This window comes from Dipodomys ordii, unplaced genomic scaffold (genome assembly GCF_000151885.1).
Source record: "Dipodomys ordii isolate 6190 unplaced genomic scaffold, Dord_2.0 Scaffold50, whole genome shotgun sequence".
NCBI classification, from domain to species: Eukaryota; Metazoa; Chordata; class Mammalia; order Rodentia; family Heteromyidae; genus Dipodomys; species Dipodomys ordii.
The window spans coordinates 3,036,647-3,062,421 of NW_012267266.1; the positions used below are offsets into that span (position 1 = coordinate 3,036,647).

General features: G+C 40.1%; 1 protein-coding gene across 1 annotated transcript in view; it reads right to left on the bottom strand.

The window, feature by feature from the left end:
• Positions 1–25,775, bottom strand: part of Ankhd1 (ankyrin repeat and KH domain containing 1) — a 134,175-nt gene that overhangs the window by 3,156 nt on the left and 105,244 nt on the right. The window contains exons 24-30 of the mRNA XM_013020304.1: positions 22,056–22,224; positions 20,382–20,835; positions 15,731–15,877; positions 14,777–14,926; positions 12,162–13,774; positions 2,688–2,864; positions 360–560 (exon numbers count right to left, since the gene is read on the bottom strand). Coding sequence (XP_012875758.1) covers positions 360–560; positions 2,688–2,864; positions 12,162–13,774; positions 14,777–14,926; positions 15,731–15,877; positions 20,382–20,835; positions 22,056–22,224 — 2,911 coding nt within the window. The remainder of the gene's footprint in view (positions 1–359; positions 561–2,687; positions 2,865–12,161; positions 13,775–14,776; positions 14,927–15,730; positions 15,878–20,381; positions 20,836–22,055; positions 22,225–25,775) is intronic.

The window sequence follows — 25,775 nt, forward strand, 5'->3', positions numbered from 1 at the left end:
TGCTTATGTGGTGCTGAGGAATCGAACCCAGGGCCTCATGCATGCAAGGCAAGCACTTTACCACTGAGCCACCTTCCCAGCCCTTGTTTGTTTTTTGTTCAGGAAGTATGTGTGTGTGTGTGTTCCCCAGTGCTGAGAGCTACACTCCCAGCCCTTAGTGTTTTGAGAAAGGATATCACTGTGTAGTTCATATTGAACACACGATTTAATCCAGGCTTGCCTAGAACTCATGATCCTCCTGCCTCAGCCTTCTGAGTGCTGGGATTATAGGTATACACTACATTCTTGGCTTAAACTAAGATTTATCACAGCTTCCTTGAGATATTAAGATATTGCTGCAGAGGGCAAGATAACTGTACCTGACATGGCATTGACACCAAATGACCAGATTCCACTATGTCCAACAGGAGCGACAAAACTGGTCCCCACAGGTGCTTGCGCAACAGATCCTCCTTGCCGAATCCGGGCCAGTCTCTCTGTTCCAATTGGAGGAGGTATCTTTCGATCCTGACTGGCACTGCCTCCTTTTGGTTGACCCAATGTTGGTGGTGCAGAAGTAGCTGAAAGAGGTGAAGATGATCCCGAAGAAATAGATGGGATAGGAGAGTCACCTGGTGGCAAAATATTTCTCTACTGTTTTATTACATATATAAACTATAGATATATGAGAAACCTTCCACAAACATAGTTCTGTAAAGAAGCTTCATTTTAAAAGATAGTTAAAATGAAAATGTAATTTTTATAAATTTGAGGCTACTTCTGCCTATAATTAAGCACAAATAGTCTTTTTTTTTCTTTTGTCTTTTTCTTTTAGTTGATCATGGGGCTTAAATGTAGGGCCTGGGTGCTGTCCTTGAGCTGTTTTTGCTCAAGGCTAGCACTCTGCCACTTTGAGCCACAGAGCCACTTCCAGTTTTTGAGTGGTTAATTGGAAATAAGAGTTTCTTAGGGACTTTTTTTTGCCTGGGATGGGTTTAAACAATGATCCTGAGTAGCTAGGATTACAGGTGTAAGCCACTGGTGCCTGGCACAAATAGTCTCTCCCCATCTCCCCCGGTGGCCACCCCGCCCCCCTAACTCAACTAATAAGGTTAGAAGGAAAGCATTTACTCTTTAAAAAAATTTTTTTTCGTCAGCTGTGGGGCTTGAACTCTAGGCTTGAGTACTGTCCCTGAGCTCTTCAGCTGAAGGCTAGCATGCTACCACTTGGGCCACATTGCCACTTCTGGCCATTTTTTACTGTTTATGTGGTGCTGAGGAATAGAACCCAGGGCCTCATGCATACGAGGCAAGCACTCTACCACTGAGCCACCTTTCTAGCCCCTTTAAATTTGTTTTTTTTTTTTTTTTCAAATTTTTGTGCCAATACTGGGCCTCACATTCTCACTTGGATTTTTCACTCAAGACTTTAATCACACTTGTAGCTCCTGTTTTTTTGCTGGTTATTTAGAGATAAATCTCTTAGATTTTTCTGACCAGGCTGGCTTCAAACTATGATCCTCAGAACACAGCCTCCTAAGAGTTTTAGTGCCTGCCACAGTTACATTTAAACTACAACATGGCAATGTTTAGCTTATTCACTGAAAGATACTGCTTTACTTGTTGGTTCTTTCCATTTTCTCCTTTCTATCAACCCCTTTTCCTGTAAGGAAGGTTAAATTTAGCAAGTTATTGTAGGATTTTAGAGAAAGCTTTGTTTCCTAATTGGACTATGGTAATTTAGTTAGCTTTCCTTATCAAAAAGCACAGTGACTACTTCATGATGCTTTTTTTTAGTTGTGGGGCTTGAACTCAGGGCCTGAATGCTGTCTCTGATCTCTTGCTAAAGGCTAGTGCTCTACCACTTTGAGCCACAGCACCATTTCCAGTCTTTGAATGGTTTATTGGAGATAGGAGTCTCATGGACTTTCCTGCCCAGGCTGGCTCATCAGATCTCAGCTTCGTAGTAGCTAGGATGGCAGGCGTGAGCCACCGGCAATAGGCAATGATGCTTATTTAAAAAAAAAAATTCAATTCCACTTATGTCATTCTAAAAACTGAAACAGGGCTGGGAAAGTATCTCAGTGGTAGAGCGCTTGCCTTGCATACATAAGGCCCTGGGTTCGATTCCTTAGCACCACATAAGCAGAAAAAAAAAAGCCAGAAGTGGTGCTATGGCTCAAGTGGTAGAGCGCTAGCCTTGAGCTGAAGAGCTGAGCGACAGCACCCAGGCCCAGAGTTCAGGCCCCATGACTGGACCCAAAAAAACAAAAACTGAAACAAATAAGTCAGAGCAAAGAATACTTATAATGGGTAATAAGACCTTGATAAAATGTAAAAATAGATAAGAAATCATAAACTAGGGCTGGGAAGGTGGCTCAGTGGTAGAGCGCTTGCCTTGCATGCATGAGGCCCTGGGTTCGATTCCCCAGCACCACATAAGCAAAAAGAAAAAAAAAAGAAATCATAAACTGGACATATAAAATAAGCTTCTGCCAGGCATCGGCAGAAGTTTTCTGTCCTACAAATGGCCTGACAACTTTTGACATGTCTTTTGTCACATTTGTAAGACAAACTATAAGACATGTCTATAAGACAAACCTTAGGTATCTACCTACTGTTTATTTAATCAGCTTATAATATAGAGTCCCCTAATGGCTTAATAACTTATTTAAGACTGTTTTGAAGAATTCCTCTAGGATTCCTACATGAGTTTGAAGCGCTTGTCCAAGGATGGGGAGAAAAATGTTGTCTGTTGAAATTAGGAGTCCCAACAGGAGCTGGCCCTTGAAGAAAAACTCTTGTTCCTGGTATGCCAGAAAAACTTGTCAGAGTTGCAGAAGAAGAAGATGGGGAACTGCCAGATGGGTCAATGGATGGTAATCCTGAAATAAAAAAGGTTTGAAACATTCATTAGCCAAGGCTTTAAAATGAAAAGCCCCAGGGTTATCTATCTATCTTTTTGCCAGTCCTGGGGCTTGAACTCAGGGCCTGGGCACTGTCTCGAGCTTATTTTGGTCAAGGCTAGCATTCTACCACTTGAGCCACAGCACCACTTTGGGCTTTTTCTGTGTATATGGTACTGAGGAATTGAACCCAGGGCTTCATGCATGCTAGACAAGCACTCTACCACTAAGCCACATTCCCAGCCCCCTCCCCCTTTTTTTTGTAGGTCATGGGGCTTGAACTCCGAGCTTGGGCACTGTCCCTCAGCTCTTCAGTTCAAGGCGAGGGCTCTACCATTTCAACCACAGTGCCACTTCATGTTTTCTGGTGGTTAATTGGAGATAAGAGTCTCACGGACTTTCCTGCTTGGGCTGGCTTTGAACCATGATCCTCAGATTTCAGCCTCTAGAGTAGCTAGGATTACAGGCGTGAGCCACCAGCGGTCCCCCCACCCCTTTTTTGATTAGTGACTTCTCTCATCACTTCCTGGGCGACAGCTCCAGGTGCTTTTCATGGCATTAACAGCATATGAAAGAGGACTGTTCCTAAGACATGGTTTGATAAATAAGACCCTGGTTCAATTTATTTAAAAATGAACTGGATTGTGACTTTAAATGAGCATCATTATTCCACAATACTGTGAATTTCCGGAAATTATGTAATCACTTAATCACAATAATAAAAAAAAAAGAACCTCGGGGAAGGGAGGGAGGGAGGGGATGGTAGGGGGAAAACAATGGAGGGGGTAACAATGTTCAAGAGGAAGTGTACTCATTACCTCACTCATGTAACTGTAACCCTCTGTATAGTATCTTTACAATAAAAAAATTAAAAATAAAAAAAAATGAACTGGAAATGTAAAGGCAGCTTAAGGTGAAACCATCTCCTAGAGGTAACAGGCACAGTGGCAGAGATGACTGTGGACTGTCTACTTTCTGGAAAGCATGAAGGAGGATCCCAGTCCCCACAAGAGCCTCCAACTATGATCCTGAGGCAAAGGTGCTATATAGGCCTGCGAGAGGGTGCTGGGCCATTAGCAGCATCTCAGTGCAGGTGAATGGGTGGTAGTCTCATGCAAAGAGTTGTAAACAAAATCCAAGTTCAATCAGTGCTCATTCATTCTAGTTTCTTTACGTTTGGGGCTAGAAGAGGTTTTTCTCCCCTTCATTTATCCATCCTATATTTGTGTGCTCAGAGTAAATTCACATAACAAGCGGGGTCCATGTAAAGCCTGGTGGTTCTATGTAAACTTTTTTCAAAAAGGAATCATATAGTTTATTTTACAGCAAAATACTCATTTATATGATATGCTATTAATGATACTGACAAATCTATTCTTTTCTTACAAGAAGAATATGGTCATTTTCACCCTAAAGATGACCTGCTTTCATTCTATTGACAGTATATTTTTTTCCTAATAAACTTTACTGTCACTTTCACTACATTTCTTATCTAAGTTCTTCTCTCACTGGACATAAGAAGGTAAATAGCTGCACTGACTCTCCAGTAACATTTTTTTTTTTTGGTGCTATGACTCAAATTCATCTGTTTCTGACCTTAAATGCCAGCCTGTATATGATTTACATTCATTGCATCTCTTTCTCTAAGATGTAAGGACTGTCTTCCCTGCCTGTCTTGGCTGAGAATATGTCTGTTCACTACACTATGCCAGCACTTTTCTACATTTTGGACTCTGACTTCTTCCTTTTCCTTACCCAATACCTGGGCAGCTTAATTAGGCATGACTTGCTTTAAGGTTCTTTCTAGGTACTACCCCTGCCTTCTGACATGGTTACTAAGTATCAGGTTCTTCCCATTCCCATCAGATACTCCTGTGCATCTTTAGCCTGCTTTTTCCATATTACATACTATTTGGATCGACTTTTTTTTCTGCCTAAATACCTTAGGAATTAGGCTTGTTTGTCTCTTGTTAGAAAGAAGGTTCTGATGTTACTGAAGCCAAGCACTAGTGGCTCCTGACTATAATCCTAGCTACTCAGGAGCCTGAGAGCTGAAAAATCAACAGTTTGAAAGCAGCCCAGGCAAAAAAGTTGGTAAGATTCAAAACAAACCCCAATACCAGGGAAAACAAAACAAAAAACAAGGAAAAAAACCCCAACTAAATATGTTACTAATGTGGCCTCTGGAATTTCTCTTACAATAAATACAGGAATCTCTGAGGCCCTTATTTATCTTCCAATATTTAACCTAGAGAATATGGACCTTCTGGCTCCCCCCCTTTTATATACCTTATTTTTCTCTGCCCCTACTGTTCCAATTTTCAATATAAGATTGAGATTCTCCCTTCATACTTATACCTTGGAGAGAAGCTTATTCCAAGTATGGTCTCCCCTTATTTCTGCATTTCCTTTGCTTTTAACTTTCTGCAGGTCTTTTTAAGCTGCCCTCCCCCACCCTCCACCCCTTTGTGCTAATCCCAGATCTAATTAGATAAAACTCCATGCTATAAGAGACATCCAAAACTAGATGACAGATCACAGAGAAACTACACTGAAAGAGAGTTGTCAAGGGGGAAGTTAGAAAGTGCACTATGCTATCTTTCTAGGGTACTAGAAAGATGCTTCTCCTTGACCAAGGCTAAAGGTTTAGGATTGTCTCTCTAGGAGGGGCCTCTCTAGATGACAATGGTCATCTGCTTTCTTCTAGATAGGGAATAAGCTACACATTCCATGAGCTGTATTTTTGGTAATGTGGCATAGCCAACTTACCAAATACCACACCAGGAAGTATGTTCTCACCCAGCACTTTTACTTTTTTTTTTTTTGTCAGTTGTGGGACTTGAACTCTGGGCCTGGGCACTGTCCCTCACCTTTTCAGCTGAAGGCTAGCGCTCTACCACTTGAGCCACAGCACCACTTCTGGCTTTTTTTTTTGTTTATGTGGTGCTGAGGAATTGAACCCAGCATGCAAGTCATACTCTCTACAATGAGCCACCTTCTCAGTCCCCTTCATTCATTTCTGACATAATTAGCTAACTGGTCTGATGGTCTGAGGACCTCTGTGTCCAGACCTTCATGTTCCTCTTGCAGGATCTAGATCTGTAGAAGACATTCCAGGTGTGTCTGGCTGATTCAAGATATTCTAGATCATTTCAAGTGATCTTGTTTCATTGGGCCACCTCTCAGTCCCCTGATTTCTTTCTTTTCTTTTTTTTTGGGGGGGTTTGGTCGTGGGGCCTGAACTCTGAGCCTGGGTGCTGTCCCTCAGCTCTTCAGTTCAAGGAGAGGGCTCTACCACTTCAGGCACAGTGCCACTTCGGGTTTTCTGGTGGTTAATTGGAGATATGAATCTCAAGGACTTTTCCTGCCCGGGCTGGCTTTGAACCGTGATCCTCAGATCTCAGTCTCCTGAATAGCTAGGATTACAGATGTGAACCACCAGTGCCTGGCTTCATGATCAGTTTTTACGGAGACTTTCTCCATGTTTGTAATTATAGAAAGGTCCAATTGTTCTCTTGTTTCTTGAGGAATTAAACTCTTCTTTCCTCTGGAAATTCCCCATTCTATGCCTTTACTGCTCTAACCATCTTGACAGACTTTGTCTTCTCCCTGAAAGTTTTTGTACTTATTCATTTTTGTCTTATTCATTTTTGTGATGCAGGCTCAAGTCCAGGCTGATTCATACATCTCCCATTTGTCTTATCTCATTCACCAGGGAATCAGAAATTAAAGTAAGCTCTCCTTAGTTTTAAATTGGATCACAGCCTTTGGAAGCCCAACAAGGGGAAAGAAGGAAATTTCCTTTTTTTGTGGTTTTGTGTGTGTGTGTGTGTGTTTTGCCAGTCATGGGGCCTGAACTCTGGGCCTGGGCACCGTCCCTCAGCTCTTCAGCTCAAGGCTAGTGCTCTACCACTTCAGCCACAGCACCACTTCCAGCTTTTTCTGCTTATGTGGTGCTGAGGAATCGAACCCAGGGCCTCATGCATGCAAGGCAAGTACTCTACCACTGAGCCACCTTCCCAGCCCCGGAAATTTCTTGTTTGTGTGTTCTGTGTTGATTTTGTGCTTATATGTTATGTGTAAGATGGCTTTGTATTTTACTTTAAAGCTTTTTTTGAAAAAAAAAAATGGTATAAACGTAGTAGGCAAGGCCATGGAAATGCTACCACCATGGCAGGGCTGCCATGACTTCTTCTGTGGCCCAAGTCAACAACATATATCAATAGCATGCTGGTACTAACTAGTGTGCTCTGGGGATACTAGGATGACAGGCACCAGGTCTGAATCATCTTATCCCCTACGGAAAACTGTATTCAGCCTACAGGTAAAAGGTTTGACAGTACTCTAAATTAATATACTAGGTTGTAGGTATAATTTTTGTAAATTAGTCTATCACGTACTAGGCAAAAACTTCATTTGCCTGTAGAATTGAAGAAAACAACTGAGGATTAATAAATGACTTATTAACTTACTCAGGCCCGGTACACTTGGATAAAAACTTGTGCAAGGAAAAAATAATTGTCATTTTCACCCTAGAGATGACCTGATTTCAGTCTACTGGCAATATATATATATATATATTTTTTTTTTTGGGGGGGGGTCCAGTCGTGGGACCTGAACTCTGGGCCTGGGTGCTGTCCTCAGCTCTTCAGCTCAAGGCTAGCACTCTACCACTTGAGCCACAGTGCCACTTCTGGCTTTTTTTCTTTTTGCTTATGTGGTGCTAAGGAATTGAACCCAGGGCCTCATGCATGCAAGGCAAGCGCTGTACCACTGAGCCACCTTCCCAGCCCTATATATATGTTTTTAAACTACACTTTCACCACTGATAAAAAAGGTCATCACCTAAAAAATCTAATTGTAAGAAATATTCTGGGTCTGGCAACTTTGGCATCTCCTTCTGCAGAGCTTTTATCATTTAAATGTAACAGATATGGTAAAATATTGTTAGATTGAATCTTGCTTGCCTTCATTCAATCATCTTTGTATCCAGTGGCTGTGGGGTATGGTTTTTTGTGTGTGTATGTTTGTTTGTTTCCTTCCATTTTCAAAGGGTTTGTAGCTGATGGTCATTTAGAGAGTGAGTACTTAGAACTGTGCCACTAGTGAAAGGAAAACCTGTCTAAGAAAGTACATTTCTTTACAGAGCTATGTTCATACCATCCTTTGGATCCTCTTCTGGAAAATAGAATCAAGTCTCAATAATGCATTTTTTATTGTATCATCTAGGATTATAGACATAGGATAGTACTGTCTCACCCCTCTGTGAATATAAAATAACTGGGCTGGGAAGGTGGCTCAGTGGTAGAGTGCTTGCCTTGCATGCATGAGGCCCTGGGTTCGATTCCTCAGAACCACATAAGAAGAAAAAAAAAGCCGGAAGTGGCGCTGTGGCTCAAGTGGCAGAGCGTTAGCCTTGAGCTGAGGAGCTGAGGGACAGCGCCCAGATCCAGAGTTCAGGCCCACGACTGGACCCCCTCCCCAAAAAAATACCTTGTACCTGCTTTATAATATGTAGTAGTGACTAGCTTTATCAAAGCTGTTTTTAATGATGTTAATAAATAATTTTCTTGCCAGATGATTGAGAAGCTAATAAAAAAAATAGTGCCAGGTACCATAACAGTAACAGAACTTTGTTTTACTGGGGTTTGTTTTTTTTTAATATTTTTTTCTTTTTATTAATGGAGTGTGCTGGATGTCTAATTTTATTTTTATTTTTTTGCCAGTACCAGGGCTTGAACTCAGGGCCTAGGCACTGTTCTTGAGCTTCTTTTGCTCAAGGCTAGCACTCTTCACTTGATCCATAGCACCACTTACAGCTTTTTCTTTTTATGTGGTACTGAGGAATCGGACCCAGGGCTTCATGCTTACTAGGCAAGTATTCTACCACTAAGCCACATTCCCAGCCATGGATGTCTAATTTTGTTCAGATGACTGCAGAACCCAGAAAAGCTGTTGTCTTTACTGATGCACAACATTCTGCTATTATTTGTCTTTTTATATAAATATACACATATATAATTTGAATTTACTGTGTTGAGTTGGCACTGTACAAAAATTAATAGCCATATTGGTCTAGAAATGTTAAACGTAATTTGACTAAGTAATATCCACAAAAAACATTGGCGGGAAGGTTGCTCAGTGGTAGAATGCTTGCCTTGCATGCATGAGGCCTTGGGTTTGATTCCTCAGCACCACATAAGCAGAAAAAGCTGGAAGAGGTGCTGTGGCTCAAGTGGTAGAGTGCTAGCCTTGAGCTGAAGAGCTGAGGGACAGTGCCAGGCCCAGAGTTCAGGCCCCATGACTGACAAAAAAAATAAAATAAAATAAAAATTGGCATTCTTTTTTTTGTGGAAAATCTCAAAGTATAGCTTTCTATTTCCTATGAAAGCTATTTCCCATGAAAGCTAAATAATAAAATCCACCAGTATTCCCTTCCTTATAAGGAGGAAAAACATACTACTGAATTAAAAGAAGTTCAGTATTCTAATAAAAATCAGTTTTTATCTGGTTTGTATAAATCTAAATTTAGTAGTCTTCTCAAATTCCACAGCTTTCTCTGGACATTATATTAGGGAAAAGGACCAAGGTCTGGAAAAGATGCTTACTTCTGGAAAAAGTGGTTACTATCAACATAAAAAATATTGCTGGGCATTGGTGGCTCATGCCTGTAATCCTAGTTACTCCGGAGGCTGAGATCTGAGGATTGCGGTTCAAAGCCAGCTCAGGCAGGAAAGTCCATGAGACTCTTATCTCCAATAAACCACCAGAAAACTGGAAGTGGTGCTGTGGCTCAAGTGGTAGAAAGCTTGCCTTCAGCTGAAGAGCTGAAGGATAGCACACAGGCCCAGAGTTCAATCCCCATGACCAAACAAACAAAAAAATCATTAAACTTTTACTCAAGCAGGTGTTATTTTTATTTATTTTCTTATTATTAAAAATGTAGCTTTAGCCAGTGCCAGTGGCTCATGCCTGTAATCCTAGCTACTCAGGAGGCTAAGATCTGAGGATCATAGTTCAAAGCCAGCTTTGGCAGAAAAGTCCATGAGATTCTTATTTCCAATAAACCACCAGGAAACTAGAAGTGGCACTGTGGCTCAAGTGGTAGAGTGCTTGCCTTGAGCTGATGAGGTGAGGGACAGTGCTCAGGCCCAGAGTTCAAGTCCCATGACCAATCAAAAGAAAAAAAAAGTAGCTTTAGCGAGGCACTTGTGGTAGCCACACCTGTAATCCTAGCTACTTATGAGACTGAGATCTGATGATCATGGTTTGAAGCCAGCCGGGGTAGGAAGTCTGTGACTCTTATCTCCAATTAACCACAAAAAGCCAGAAGTGGAATTGTGACTCAAGTGGTAGAATGCTAGCTTTGAGTACAAATGCTCAGGGATGGCCCCCAGGCCCAGAGTTCAAGCCCCAGGATAGACAAAAAGCAAAAACAAACAACAAAAAAACCTTACTCACTAATAATTCTAAACAACATGGAACAGTTTATAACTAGCAAAAAGATACCATGGGCTATAGGATAGTTCAACTGGAATAGAAATGCTAAGTGGAAGTAGAGCTTCTTAGGTTAGCCACATATCTATTTGTATCCCTCCCTCCCTTTCTCTCCTCATTTCCTCTCTCTCTCTTCTTAGTATTGGGATAGGGTTTGTTACATAACAAACAGCTTGGTAGTGAAAATGAGATCCTCCTGCTTCAGCCTCTCAAATGCTAGAATTACATGTATGCATCACCACACCAGGCTAGTCAGCTACATTACAAATTTGTTTCCAGAGTAGGGCAGGTTGAATTAAACTTGACTTAAACTCTGCAAAATAGCTTTTAGTTTTCCAAATATCTCTAAGCCAATACTGGCTCCAAGTCTATCTAAATCTTTCATATAATGCCTCACAGGCTAATTTCAATAAATGGATAACTTATTTAAAAATTAGAGCTCATAAGACTAGGTCCATATAATATTAGTATTATAGAGTGCTGGCCTTGAGCTGAAGAGCTCAGGGACAGTACCCAGGCCCAGAGCTCAAGCCCTACAACCAATTAAATAAATAGTATCTATTGAAATGAAATATTATAAAAAATCGTCATTTTTCTGTTTTTGTTTTCTTTCCTTTTTGTTCTGTATGTTGTTTATATGTCTTTGGGAATGTAAAGTGAGGCACAGAAGTGGAGAGACAAAGGGTGTACAAATATAGCAATGGTACTAACTGGGTACTATGTTAAAAATGAACTATACGATTTGTGGGTGGAAATGGGAGGGAAATACTGGGAGAAAGCAAGGGTAGAGGTGTCAATGTCCAAAAAGAAATGTACTCTTTACCTGACTTATGTAACTGTAACCCCTCTGTATATCACTTTATAAAAATAACAATAAAAAGCTTATGTTTGGAATCCTTGAAATATCCCACAAATCCTATTTAATAATACAATCAGACACTAATTCTAAAAAAACGGAATGAAAATAAGGTATTATCTCTTTATGATAAGAGATAGAAAGATATTAGGCAAATATAAATCAGCTTATTATACGTGAATGATTTACCTACAGGTACTTGTTTTATCCATTAACAACACTCATTAAAGTGTCTTCCCCACTTCTTGTTTTTACGAATACTGGGGGTTGAACTTAGTGCCTGGTGTTGTCTCTTGGCTTCCTTGCTCACAATTGGCACACTACCTTTTAAGCCACATCTCCACTTTTGACTCCAGCCAAGGCTGGCTTCCAGCTGTGAACCTACAGGTCTCACTCAGCCTCTTGGGTAGCTAGAATTACAGGCATAAGCCTGTAATTGGCACCTGGCCAATTACTGGGGTTTGAACTCAGCACCTCATTGCCAGGCACACACTACTACGTGAGCCCACCATTTCCAGCCCTTTTGGTTTTAGGTTATATTTGGGATAGGGTCTTGTGCTTTTGCTCAGGCTGGCTTTGGACTCTGATCCTCCTATATAGTTAGTCACCATGCAAACTTAAAGTGTCTTTACTATTTACAACTCACTTTTATTTCCTTTTTTTTTTGGTCCATTGTGGGGCTTGAACTCTGGGGTTGGGTGCTGTCGCTCAGCTCTTCAGCTCAAGGCTAGCACTCTACCACTTAAGCCACAGAGCCACTTCCAATTTTTTCTGCTTATGTGGTGCTGAGGAATTGAACCCAGGGCCTCATTCATGCAAGGCAAGCACTCTACCACAGAGCCACCTTCCCAGCCCCTCACTTTTATTTCTTTAAAGTTATGCAATATTACATATAAAATAAATGCTATTTATTGATAACTTACCAACTGGACTAGTAGAAACTCGCTGAGAAGGTGGTCTGAAGCCAGGTGCCTTGGAGTTGTCAGAGTGCATGTTTTCCAAATGTCCAAGTACAGAGTTACCCAGGAATGCTGACTGAACAGTGAAAGAGGCATCTGCAGCAACTCGTGAGGGTAGTGGACCATCTCCCCACCCCTGGTTAGCTGGTACCTGACTGCTGTCAAAAAGACTACTGAAGTGATTGAAAAGTGTGGCTGGGCCAAATGTAGGTTGCAAAGATTTATTTGCTGGGTTTATGTGCATCTGAGAACCATTCATAATGTTCACAGCTGAAGAAAGCTGCACTGACGCTGGTGGACCTTGAGTTGGTGTTAAAGGAACAGGATTTGTAACAAAAATAGACTGGGGATCCTGGTGTATAGTTGCATTCGGTACCACTGAGTAAAAAGAACCTCTGGGTTGCATTCGGTGAGAAACTCGAGGTGCCGGTACAGCTAACTGAGGTAAATTACTGGTTTCCTGATTATCAGCAGTAACCAATTTGGGTGATGACATAGTCAATGGAGCAGATTCTGAGTTAGAGGCAAAAGACATTGACACAGGACTTAAATCAGACAGATTGGATGGCTGTCCCTCTTCTTGTATATTACTGGAAGGAGGAGTGGGACTACCGGATGGATGAGTTTCTGGAACTCCTGGGGTGTTGCTGGAAGAGCTATGACCACTATTTGCAGTAGGAGATGGTGTACATAGGTTTGCCATAGGTTGGTCCTGTGTAGACACTTTCTCTTTGGAAGGTGGCATGGCAGAGAAAGACTCTATCTTTTGTGAAGAAAGCTGTGCTTGAGGAGTAGATGTGGGCACAAAAGTGGTGGGAACCTGCCCAGTAGTTGCAGGTGCAGAGGAAACAGAAGGCAGGGAACTACAAGTGCTTGTCACAGAAGAAATCACTGTTGCTGGAGGACTTGTTTTAGGCACACAGGCAAACAATTGCTTTCTGACTGATGAAGGAGTCCGGGTATTAGTCACACAAAGTTGCTGACTGGCAGCAACAACAGATGAGACAGTGATTGGACAACTGGTAGTACCTAGTCCAGGAGATTCTGATGACAAAACAGTTCCGTTCTGGTTAGGTAAACGGGTTGTAGTATTATGCTTTGGAGAGTTACTTGTATTGCCAGGATTCACAGGTCTTACTGGGAATGGTCCCCAAGTATTAGGAGAAGGTGTGAAGGTTCCTCCAAACTGGGCCATGGGTAAACGAGGATGTCGGATCTGTTGCATAGTTTGAGCAGCCAGTAAGGCAAAATGAGGGTGGGGATAAGCTAAGGGAAGAGAAACTGGGAAAGAAGAACGTACATTTGTTGGCACGTTCTTATTAAGTTTATTAGTGGGCTGGAACGTAGATAATGTTGTTGCCTGTGAAGTTACAAGACTTGGAGCACCCAAGGGAAATGCATTTTTGCTGGAAGCTGCTGTGGTACCCACTCCAGAAGAGAAGTTTGCATGAATGGATTTGGTGCTGGCTGGTGTTCTAATATGATTTTTAGGAATCAAATCTTCTAATTCCTTAGCAGGATCTTGAATAAGTGCATTGATAAGTTGGACTGCATATCTTGTTGATTCTGTACCACCCCTGGGGAATAAATAAAAAAAAAACCCATAAAAACAAGCATTCCTAACCTTTAAATAACATTCCATTTTTTTTTTTAGTGGTACTGAGATTTGAACTCATGGACTCATGCTTCATAGGCAAGCTCTCTATCACTTTAGACAAACTCTGAGTCTTAAAATTCTTAATTGTATCATCCCCAATAAAAGTATGTACGTTTTAGGAACCAGGGGCTCATTCCTATAATCTTAGCTACCCAGGAGGTTGAGAGCAGAAGGATAATGGTTTTAAATCAGCCTAAGCAGAAAAGTTCATAATATTCTATCTTGATAAAAATAAGGAAAAAAAAAAAAAGGCATGGAGATTTGGTTCGTAGGGTATAGTGCCAGCAAATACTGGGCTGAGTTCAATCCCAGTACTCCTCGATATAAATGCATAATACATACATACATACATAATATACAAACATATGTATGCATGTAGGAACACACACACACACACACACACACACACACACACACACGATTTTGGGCCAGGCACTGGTGGCTCATGACTGTAATCCTTGCTACCCAGGAGAGAGCTGGCCTAGGCAGGAGAGTCTATGAGACTCTTATCTCCAATTAACCATCAAAAAGCTGGAAGTGGAGCTGTGGCTCAACTGGTAGAGTGCTAGCCCTGTGATAGTGCTCAGGCCCTGAGTTCAAGACCCAGTACTGGCACAATAAACAAAATAAAGAATTCTGCCAGGTGTAGGTGGCTCATGACTATAATCCTAACTACTGAGGAGGCTGAGATCTGAGAATCGCAGCTCAGGGAAGTATACAAAACTTTTTATCGCCAATTAACCACTAAAAACAGCTGGAAGTGGAACAGTGGCTCAAGTAGTAGTGTCAGCCTTGAGTGTCAGCTAAGGGACAGTGTCTGAACCCTGAGTTCAAGCCTCAGTACCAGCACAAAAGATAACATAAAAATAAAACATTGTTATGAAATTTCAATGCATCATTAATTATATTTTTTAATAACTACCTTATTGTAATCATTCTCTCGCCATTTTTATCCTTTTGTTTATCCACATCAATATGGGCACCAGTAACATCTTGTATTGCAGTGATGTTGCATCCTCCTCTTCCCATTATCCTGGATACCACTGAAGCTGGAACAGATAATTTCTTTGACCTATAAAGTGAAGACCACACATGAAATCAAATGGATTTGAATAGTAAACATCTTCACTTATAGAATAATATTCTCAAAACTTAAGGAAGAAATTAACTGATCTCTTATATTGAATTAAGAAAAGGTTAAAAATTACATTGCTATTTAAGACACAATTACATTTTCCTCACTATAATCTAGGCATTGAAATCTTTCCCAACTACCACAAGTCAATTAACCTGCAATAACTAAATGATGCATACAACATTCTTAAAACCCATACTGAGTAATATATGCTATATATCTTTTTTTTTTTTTTTTTTGTCGGTCATGGGGCTTGAACTCTGGGCCTGGGCGCTGTCCCTCAGCTCTTCAGCTCAAGGCGAGCGCTCTACCACTTGAGCTACAGCGCCACTTCCGGTTTTCTGGTGGTTTATTGGAGATAGGAGTCTCACAGTCTCTCCTGCCCGGGCTGGCTTTGAACAGCGATCCTCAGATCTCAGCCTCCTGAGTAGCTAGGATTACAGGCGTGAGCCACCAGCGCCCGGCTTATGCTATATATCTTAAACCATATCAACAGCTTAAACATAGCAACAAAAATCTTTTGTAATTTACATAAAAGTCAACTTATAAGTTATTTAAAGTTATGTAAAAATTATAAAAAAATTTTGTTGTATTAATTTTGTATTAGCATAGCCTAGATTTAGTACAGCACTGCAGCTTACAATAATGCCCACATTCAAATTCACTAGGCAATCATTTTGCAAGAGGTGGTGAATCTGTATGATTTATGAAAGTTAAAAACATGAGACTAATGTTGCTTACCTTCGAACAACTTCTTTCCACCCTTCTTCTCTTTTCTGCCCTCTTTTAGGACTAGTAAGATTCAACTTTATGTTTGGAGAGCTTAATGGCAATGAAACTGACTTGTAACTTGTAGACAAGGAATTAGGATTCATTTCACCTTCCAGACTGGGAAGAGAAAATAACAAGTACAACAAAAGATACACTTTAAGGCAGAAATTCAAAGGAATTCAAAACAAAGTTGCACTGAAAGATTTAAAGTTTGGCACATCGATAAAATCAAGGCAGGAAAAGAGAAATAAAATGAAAAGTCCATTATGTATTTTAAAATTAAATTTGAGTCAGAGTCAAAAGACTATAATGAAGAAAAATATTTTCAACTTCAAATTCTGAATCTTATAAAAATGTCTAGTAATCTTAACTAGCATATTTAAGAAGACAGAGATACATATTAGTTTTCTCTATCTCAGCAAATAATAACATGGATATTTTGATGGGTATTGCATTGAATTTATAGACTACTTTGGGCAATATTGCCATTTTTGCAATATTAATTCTGCCAATCCAGGAACATAGACGGTCTTCCCACTTAATGTCTTCTTCAATTTCTTTCCTCAAAATTTTATAGTTTTTGTTGTAGAGGTCCTTTACTTCCTTGGTTAGGTTGATTCCTTCTTCTTTTTTTTTTTTTTAAGACTATTGCAAATGGAGTTGTTTTCTTGATTTTACTCTCAATCTTCTAGTACAAAAAAGGTACTGACTTTTGTGGACTGGTTTTAAACCTTGCTACTTTGCCAAAGTTATTTATCAGCTCTAGGAACTTGAGGGTGGAGTCTCTAGGGTCCTTTAGGTATAGGTGCATATTATCTGCAAATAGGGCAATTTCACTTCTTCCTTCTGTATTTTGGTCCCCTTTATGACTTTCTCTTGCCTTATAACACTTATTAGGAAAGCCAGTACTATACTGAAAAGAAGTGGAGAAAGCAGACATCTTTGTCTTGTTCCTGAAGTGGTTTTAGCTTTTTTACAATTATGATTTCAGCTGTAGTTTTGTCATAAACGGCCTTTATTATGTTTTGTCTATTCCTAACTTCTCTAGAGCTTTTATCATAAAAGGATGTTGGATATTGCCAAAGGTTTTTTTCTTCATTTGGTGAGATGATCATGTGATTATCGTCTTTTGTTCTGCTATTGTATTTCATTAGTTACTGATTTACATATATTGAACTAGACTTGCATGCCTAGGATGAATCCTACTTGACTGTGATGTATGTTTGTTTGTTTGTTTGTTTTTGGTCAGTCGTAGGGCTTGACCTCTGGGCCTAGGCACTGTCCCTCAGCTCTTCAGCTCAAGGCTAGCCTTCTACCACTTGAGCCATAGCACCACTTCTGGCTTTTTCTGCTTATGTGGTGCTGAGGAATCAAACCCAGGGCCTCATGCATGCAAGGCAAGCACTCTACCACTGAGCTACCTTCCTAGCACCTGATGTGTGATTTTTAAAAATTAGTTGTTGAATTCCACTGGCCAGTCTTTTGTTAAAAAGTTTTGACCATTCATCACTGAGAGAGAAACAATTCAAAAATTCATATGGAACCACAAAAGGCCCCAAATTGCAAAAACAATCCTGGGCAAAAAATGTAGTGCTGGGGCTGGGAATGTGGCTTAGTGGTAGAATGCTTGCCTAGCATGCATGAACCCCTGGGTTCGACTCCTCAGTACCACTTACACCAAAGAAGCCCGAAGCGGCACTGTGGCTCAAATGGTAGAGTGCTAGCCTTGAGCACAAAGAAACTCAGGACAGTGCCCAGACCTTGAGTCAAACCCGAGGACTGGCCAAAAAAAAAAAAAAAGTAGTGCTGGAAATATAACAATTCCAGACTTCAAACTCTACTAGAGAGCTATAGTAACAAAAATAGCTTGGTACTAGCACAAGTCCAGGTTCAAGAACCAATGGAACAGAAAGGCCTAGATTTAAACCTAGAAGAATTAGAAATAAAACCATTAAATGGCTGTTGAGCCATTTAATATTTCATAGGTTAGCCAAAAGCACAGGTTGAATAAAAGCCTTTTCAACAAATGGTATTGGGAAAACTGGACATCTACATGTAGAAAACTGAAAATGGCTGTGTCATCCTATACTAATAGCAATTCAAAACAGATCAAAGCCCTTAATGTAAGACCTGAAACCATGAAACTACTACAGGAAGAAGGAGAAACATTAGAATATATTGGCATAGGCAGCAACTTTCTTAGTAAAGTTCCAGTGGCTCAGCAAATCAAAGAAAAGATGGACAAATGGGATTATATCAAATTAAGAAGTTTCTGCACAGTAAAGGACATAGTTAACAAGTTAAAAATACAGTCTACAAGATGGAAGATCTTTGCTAGCAATAATCAGACAATGGCTTACGAGAATATACAAAATGCTTAAGAAACTAAACCCTCAAAGAATCAACAACCCACTTAATAAATGGGCAATTCACATAATAAAGCCATTAGAGACTCTCAGAAAAAGTAAAAATGGCCAATAGACATATGAAGAAATAATCAAAGTCTCTGGCCATAAAGGAAATGCAAATTAAAGCAACAAATTCTATCTCACCTCAGTTCCAATGGCCATCATCAACAATATAAAATAACAGATGCTAACTTGAATTTGGGGAAAAAGGAACTCTAATACACTGTTGGTGAAATGTAAACTTGTTCAACCACTCTGGAAAGGAGTTTAGAAGTTTTTCAAAAACAGGGCTGGGAAGGTGGCTCAGTGGTAGAGCGCTTGCGCTTGCCTTGCATGCATGAGGCCCTGGGTTCAATTCCTCAGTAACACATAAGCAAAAAGAAAAAAGCCGGAAGTGGCGCTCTGGATCAAGTGGTAGAGCGCTAGCCTTGAGCTGAAGAGCTGAGGGACAGTGCCCAGGCCCAGAGTTCAGGCCCCACGACTGGACCCCCCAAAAAAAAAAGTTTTTCAAAAACAAACAAAAAACCCCATAACTAAACATAAAGCTGGGCACTGGTAGCTCACATCTGTAATCCTACCTGGTCAAAAGGCTGAGATCATGACTGCAGTTCAAAGACAGCCTGGGCAGGAAAGTCTGCAAGAGTCTTATCTCCAATTAAGAATTTAAGAGGCTGGAAGTGGAGCTGTGGCTCAAGCAGAGAACTAGCCTTGAGCAAAAAAGCTAAGTGAGGGCTGGGAAGGTGGCTCAGTGGTAGAGTGCTTGCCTTGCATGCCTGAGGCCCTGGGTTTGATTCCTCAGCACCACATAAGCAAAAAGAAAAAAGCAGGAAGTGGTGCTGTGGCTCAAGCGGTAGAGTGCTAGCCTTGAGCTGAAGAGCTGAGGGACAGCACCCAGGCCCAGAGTTCAGGCCCCTCAACCGGACCCAAAAATAAAAAACAAACAAACAAACAAAAAGCTAAGTGACAGTGCCCAGGCCCTGTGATCAAGCCCCAGTACCAGCACAAAAAAAACCCAAAAGAATCTACTAAATAAGCACAAAGCCACCTATAATCTAGCAATACGACTCTTGGGCATTTATCCAAAAGACTACAAATCAGGATACAGTAATGCCATGTGCACAACCATGTTCATTGCTGCACTATTCGCCATAGCCAACGTCGAGAAACAGTCCAAATGCCCCTCAACAGAAGAATGGATCAAGAAAGTGTTCATATATACACACACAAAATGCAATTTTATTCATCCATTAGGAAGAATGATATTACATTATTTGCCAAGAAATGAATAGAACTGAAAAAATTAAGTTTAAGTAAAGTAAGTCAGGCTCAGAGAGACAAAGGATACATTTCTTCTCATATGTGGAAGCTAGAACTAATTTATAAATGGGTTTGTATGTGAGTGTACAAAAAATGTATTAACCAAAATATATTTTCAGGAGAGAATTCAAAGTTAGAAAAACTAATTCACAGTCCAACAAAATGAATACCAGGAAACTGATACTTGAAGGATGGACGGTGGCATCCAGGGGAGCAAACAAATGAAGAGAGGTTGTGTGTGGGGGTGGGGGTGGGGGGGGGAGCAGTCATAAAATTCAACATACATCCTAAAAAAATAAGAAAATCCAGTGAAGGGGTTAGGTTAGGAGGGATGGGGAGAATGATGAAAGGGATGACATCAATTAAGATGCATTGTATTCATAAACTGATTTTTTGAATAGAATTCTTTTGTACAACTGCTTAAAGATAATAAAAATATAATTTAAATTAAAAAATGTTAGTTTTCAAAATTGAATACAAAGAGCCAGGTGCTGGTGGCTTATACCCCTAATTCTAGCTACTCAGGAGGCTGAGATCTGAGAATTGGTTTGAAGCTAGTCAGAGCAGATAAATTTGAAAGACTCTTATCCCCAACTAACCAGCAAAATGCTGGAATTGGAGGCATGGTTCAAGTGGCAGAGCATCAGGTATAAGTGAAGAAACCAAACAAGAGTAGAGGGCTGAGTTCAAGCTACAGTATTCTGTCTCTCTCTCTTTCACACACACACACACACACACACACACACACACACACACACTCTCTCTCTCTCTCATATACACAAAGGAATAAGCTTAAAATTGTTAAATACAATTAGTGTTTAGATGTACTTTAAATTTTTGTGCCAAGTATGAAAAAACAAAGGTGAATGTAGAGTTAACAAATCAAAATAAATTACCGTGTTGGAGTTTTTGAAGCGGCAGCAATTGTCTTTTCTTCTTGGGAATTAAGGATCAGTGTGGGACATCTCCTATCACTAGCAGATCCATCCATAGTGAAATTTAACTCTTGGCTTTTACCACCACTACTACTCTCACTATTGCAGTCTGTGCTATCCAAGTTTTCAGAATCGCTATTCCCACTTATACCACCACCTCTAGGTTCTCCATTTATTTTATTTTTATCCGACTTTGGTTGTGCTAAAGATATATGTTGTTCTGGTAAAATTAAAGGTGCTGTGGGAGGGGTTTCTTTTGTCTTATTCTTCTTATTTTTCCGATTGGTGCTGGGGGTTGTCACTACATTGGCCCTTTTTTTCCCAAACACATTTGTGAATGTGGTAGATGTTGCAGAGATTCCAATTGTGGTAGTGGTAGTTGCACTAGGTGGTTCTATGGGAACTTCTTGCTCCACTGAAATTATAAAAAGGACAAAAATTACATTGAGAGCCACAGACCTCAAACTCTACTTCATAATTTATAGTAATTCAATCTTTTAGGCTATAGTTTCCTTTTGGTAATAAATGAAGAAACTTTTACTTAGAACATTCTAATATCTAATTTCTTGTCCAATATGCACACCTCTTAAGATCAGAATGCAAGTCTCATGAACTAATGAAAAAACCACAATATAATTTGAGGTTAAACAATTCTCTAACAGTATTTTAGAACTAGAAGGAAAGCAAATTTGCCTACTATAAGAACTGCCAGACAGCACCAGAAGTGACTCTGAGGGAAATGAACTCCAGGCTCTACTAATATGTATATTTTCTATAACTTTAAGGCTGAATCTAGGCTAAGAATTAATTGAATAAGTGTACCTCTTCCCTAGTTTCTAGGAAGTTAGGCAGAGAAGTGTGTGATAGAAAACTGGCAAAACAGTTCTATTGTTTTTAGTATATACAAGGTGTTTTACAGTGTCTTAAATTAAAACTGAACTTCTTTAAATTATGCACTTCTCCCTTCTGTTTCTTTATATTAGTTAATGATATAAAACATTTAGAACTATTTAACATAAAATAAGCTATCAACTTCAACTCAAAACTATCCAAAAAAAAAACTTTTGGGGGGGTCGGTCATGGGGCTTGAACTCTAGGCCTTGAGCTCTTCAGCTCAAGGCTAGCGCTCTACCACTTGAGCCACAGCACCACTTCCAGTTTTCTGGTGGCTTATTGGAGATAAGAGTCTCACAGACTTTCTTGCCCAGCCTGGCTTTAAACCGCGATCCTAAGTTCTCAGCCTTCTGAGTAGCTAGAATTACAGGCGTGAGCTGCCGGCCCCTGGCTAAATATAAGCAAATATTTGGGATTAACTACAATGAAAAGCACTTTTTTTTTTTTTTTGTCAGTTGTGGGGCTTGAACTCTGGACTTGGGCGCTGTCCCTGTGCTCTTCAGCTCAAGGTGAACGCTCTACTGCTTGAGCCACAGCACCATTTCCAGTTTTCTAGTGGTTTAATGGAGATAAGAGTCTCACTTTCCTGCCCTGGCTGGCTTTGAACCGTGATCCTCAGATCTCAGCCTCCTGAGTAGCTAAGATTACAGGTGTGAGCCACCAGCACCCAGCTACAAAAAGCACTTTTAATGAGATTGAAAGGAGAATGTTTATCTTTAATTCAGGTGAGCCATTTCTTACCATCTTCATCATTCTCATCATCCTCGTCCTCTGGTAGTTCTGAATTCTCTTTAGGTTTGCTTTCCTCATCTTCCTGTTTCCTTTTTTGCTCCTCTTTTTTCTTTTTTCTCTTCTCTTTTCTTTTTTCTCTTTTAGCTGCAAGAGCCTGCTTTCTGCTTTCTTCTCTTGACTGCAAATAAAGTAAGTATACAATTTTACCAATATGCAATTCTTCTAATTTTTGGGTGTAGATCCCAGGGCTTGTACTCAGGACCTAGGCACTGCCCCTAAGCATTTTTTTTTTTTTTTTTGGGCCCGTTCTGGGGGCCTGAACTCTGGGCCTGGGCACTGTCCCTCAGCTCTTCAGCTCAAGGCTAGCGCTCTACCACTTGAGCCACAGCACCACTTCCGGCTTTTTTCTTTTTGCTTATGTGGTGCTGAGGAATTGAACCCAGGGCCTCATGCATGCAAGGCAAGCGCTCTACTACTGAGCCACCTTCCCAGCCCCACCCCTGAGCTTTTTAGTCCAAAGCTAGCACAATACCACTTAAGCCACAGCTCTTCTTCTGGGTGTGTGTGTGTGTGTAAGCCACAGCTCTTCTTCTGTGTGTGTGTGTGTGTCCCTGTGTTTAATTGGAGATGAGTCTCTTTTTTTTTTCTTTTTGCTTATGTGGTGCTGGGGAATCGAACCCAGGGCCTCATGCATGCAAGGCAAGCGCGCTCTACCACTGAGCCACCTTCCCAGCCCCTGGGATGAGTCTCATGCCCAGGCTTGAACTCAGTTCCTTAGCTTTCAACCTCCTGAATAGTTAGAATTATAAGCATGAGCCGCCAGTGCCCAGCAACATGCAATAAATTAGTAAAGTGAAATTTTTGTTTATGACTTCCCATGAATTTCAATTTCAATACCTTCATAAAAACAGAAAGAGAAAAAAGTAAAGTGAAAATTACCAAAATGATAAACTTTTTTTAAGCTTTTTTTTTTCTGTCAGTCACGGGGCTTGAACTCTGGGCCTGAACCTTGTCCCTGAGCTCTTCAGCTCAAGGCTAGTGCACTATCAACTTTGAGCCACTTCTGGTTTTCTGGTGGTTAGTTGGAGATAAGAGTCTCTTGGACTTTCCTGCCTGGGCTGGCTTTGAACTGTGATCCTCAGATCTCAGTCTCCTGAGTAGCTAGGATTACAGGTGTGAGCCACCAGCACCCAGCTTTTTTAAAGTTTTGAACTCAAGGCTTGCACTCTACCACTCTACTACTGGCCATTTTTTCCCCCTGGTTAATTGGAAATAATAATCTCACAGACTTTCCTGTATGGACTGGCTTCACACTATGATCTTTAGATCTCAACCTTTGCATAACTAAGATTACAGATGTGAGCCACAGGTCTTCAGTAAAATTTAAAAAAAAGCTTTTATAATACAAGAACGTAATAGTGCATTTATGTAATTCCAATACTTATGTGGCTGAGACAGGAAGATTGTAAGTTTAAGGGCAGTACCTGGTGTTTGTTTCAAAAACACCCAAAACCCTTTGTAATTTGAAGAAACCATCAAGAAAATAAAAGGACATGGACAAAATAGGAAGAAATTATTGTAATAATACATCTGGTAAAGCAAATTGTAAATATAAAATAATATAAAAAGATAACTTTATTCAGTAATGAACGACTTAGAAAGTGGACTACTGAAGCATTAAATAATATACCTTAAAAATGTTTACTTGTCAATTGTTTTTAAAAATTACAAAAGTGGGGCTGGGAAGGTGGCTCAGTGGTAAAATGCTTGCCTTGCATGCATGAGGCCCTGAGTTAATTCCTCAGTACCGCATAAGCAGAAAAAATCTGGAAGTGGTGCTATGGCTCAAATGGTAGGGTGCTAGTTTTGAGCTGAAGAGCTGAGGGACAGCACCTAGGCCCAGAGTTCAGGACCCACAACCAAAAAAAAAGAAAAAGAAAAAAAGAAAAAAATTACAAAAGGATCTCAATGTACATTTCTCCAATAAAATATAAAAGGGCCAGTAAGCCCATGTGAAGATATTCATTATCATTAGCCATCAGGGAAAAAACAAATAAAAATTACAGTTCACAGATACTAGGATGGCTATAATTTTTATTTATTTTTCATTTGTTTGTTTTTTGCCAGTCCTGGGGCTTGAACTCAGGGCCTGGGCACTGTCCCTGAGCTTCTTTAACACTTGGGTCACAGCGCCACTTCCAGCTTTTTCTGGGTATGTGGCTATAATTTTTAAAGGATAGATAATAACAAGTATTGTGAGAAGATATATTGTGGGTAAGAATGCAAAATGGTATAGCCACTTTGGAAAACAATCTGGCAGTTACTTAAACGGTAAAACAGAGTAACTATAGAATACAACATCTATTTATAAGTATGTAACCAAGAGCAGTGAAAATATGTTCATATATACATTATTATACAAGTTAGAGTTGTACCAGCATTATTCATAATAGCCAACAAGTGGAATCAACCATTAACTGATAAATATTGTCACCTTATTATGTGCATAATATAGATAACAGAAATTCTATGACTTTAAGTGGGTGAATTCTATGATATATGTTAGTTAAATCTTAGTAAAATTTCTACAAAATATAACTATAACATCTATTTGCTTAAAATGCAGCTTAAATGATCTTTATAAAAGTGACAAACCGAACTTTAGTAGTGCATGCTTGTAATTCCAACTGCTCAGGAGGCAGAGATCTGAGGATCTTGGTTCAAAACCAGCCTGGGCAGGAAAGGCTGTGAGACTCATCTCTAATTAACCACCAGAAGTGGAGCTCTGGCTTAAAGTGGTAGAGCACTAGCCTTGAGCAAAAACGCTGAAGAACAGTGCTTAATCCCTGAGTTCAAGATCCAGGACTGTCCAAAAAAAAACCAACCATTTTTTCCCTGTACTCTATAGGTTTAAAACATTTTTTTTTCCATGGTAGTAGAGTTTGAACTCAGGACCACTTACTTGCTATGTTGTGCTAGACCACTTAAAGCTATACCTCCAGGCCCTCTTTAAAGTTATATTTAATTTTTGACAACATCTATTACAGTTTTTGCACTTTTTTGCACTCCTCAGATAACAGTACACAATAACAGTTTTCTGACACAATAAAGTCTGAAACAAATAAGCAGACTGAGTTTCAGAAAGGAAATCTGGTTTTGTTTTGCTTGTCTTTTTTTTAAACTTTTCCCATTATTCCACACAGCCTTGGATAATAGACAGTCTTTAAAAAAAAAATTAAATAGAAGTATTGCTGGGAGTCAAACCCAGGGCTTTGTACATCTTAGGCAATTGCTCTACCACTGAGCTACATTTCCAGCATGTAAATAGTTACTTTTTAATAGAGAAGCTAATAAATCAGATTTTCTATAAACAAATTTCTTCTCACTTGATTATAAGCAGTAATACCATATTTGCCAAATAGTATTATGCTTAAGTAGGATGAGATTTCAATCCAAATCTAATTCCTCAGTTAATATAGTTATATATGTTTTTAGCGCCCAGCTAACACATTTTTTAAAAAATAAATGATGGGGGGCCGGGCGCCGGTGGCTCACGCCTGTAATCCTAGCTATTCAGCAGGCTGAGATCTGAGGATCACGGTTCAAAGCCAGCCTGGGGAAGGAAAGACTGTGAGACTCCTATCTCTAATAAACCACCAGAAAACCGGAAGTGGCGCTGTAGCTCAAGTGGTAGAGTGCTCGCCTTAAGCTGAAGAGCTGAGGGACAGT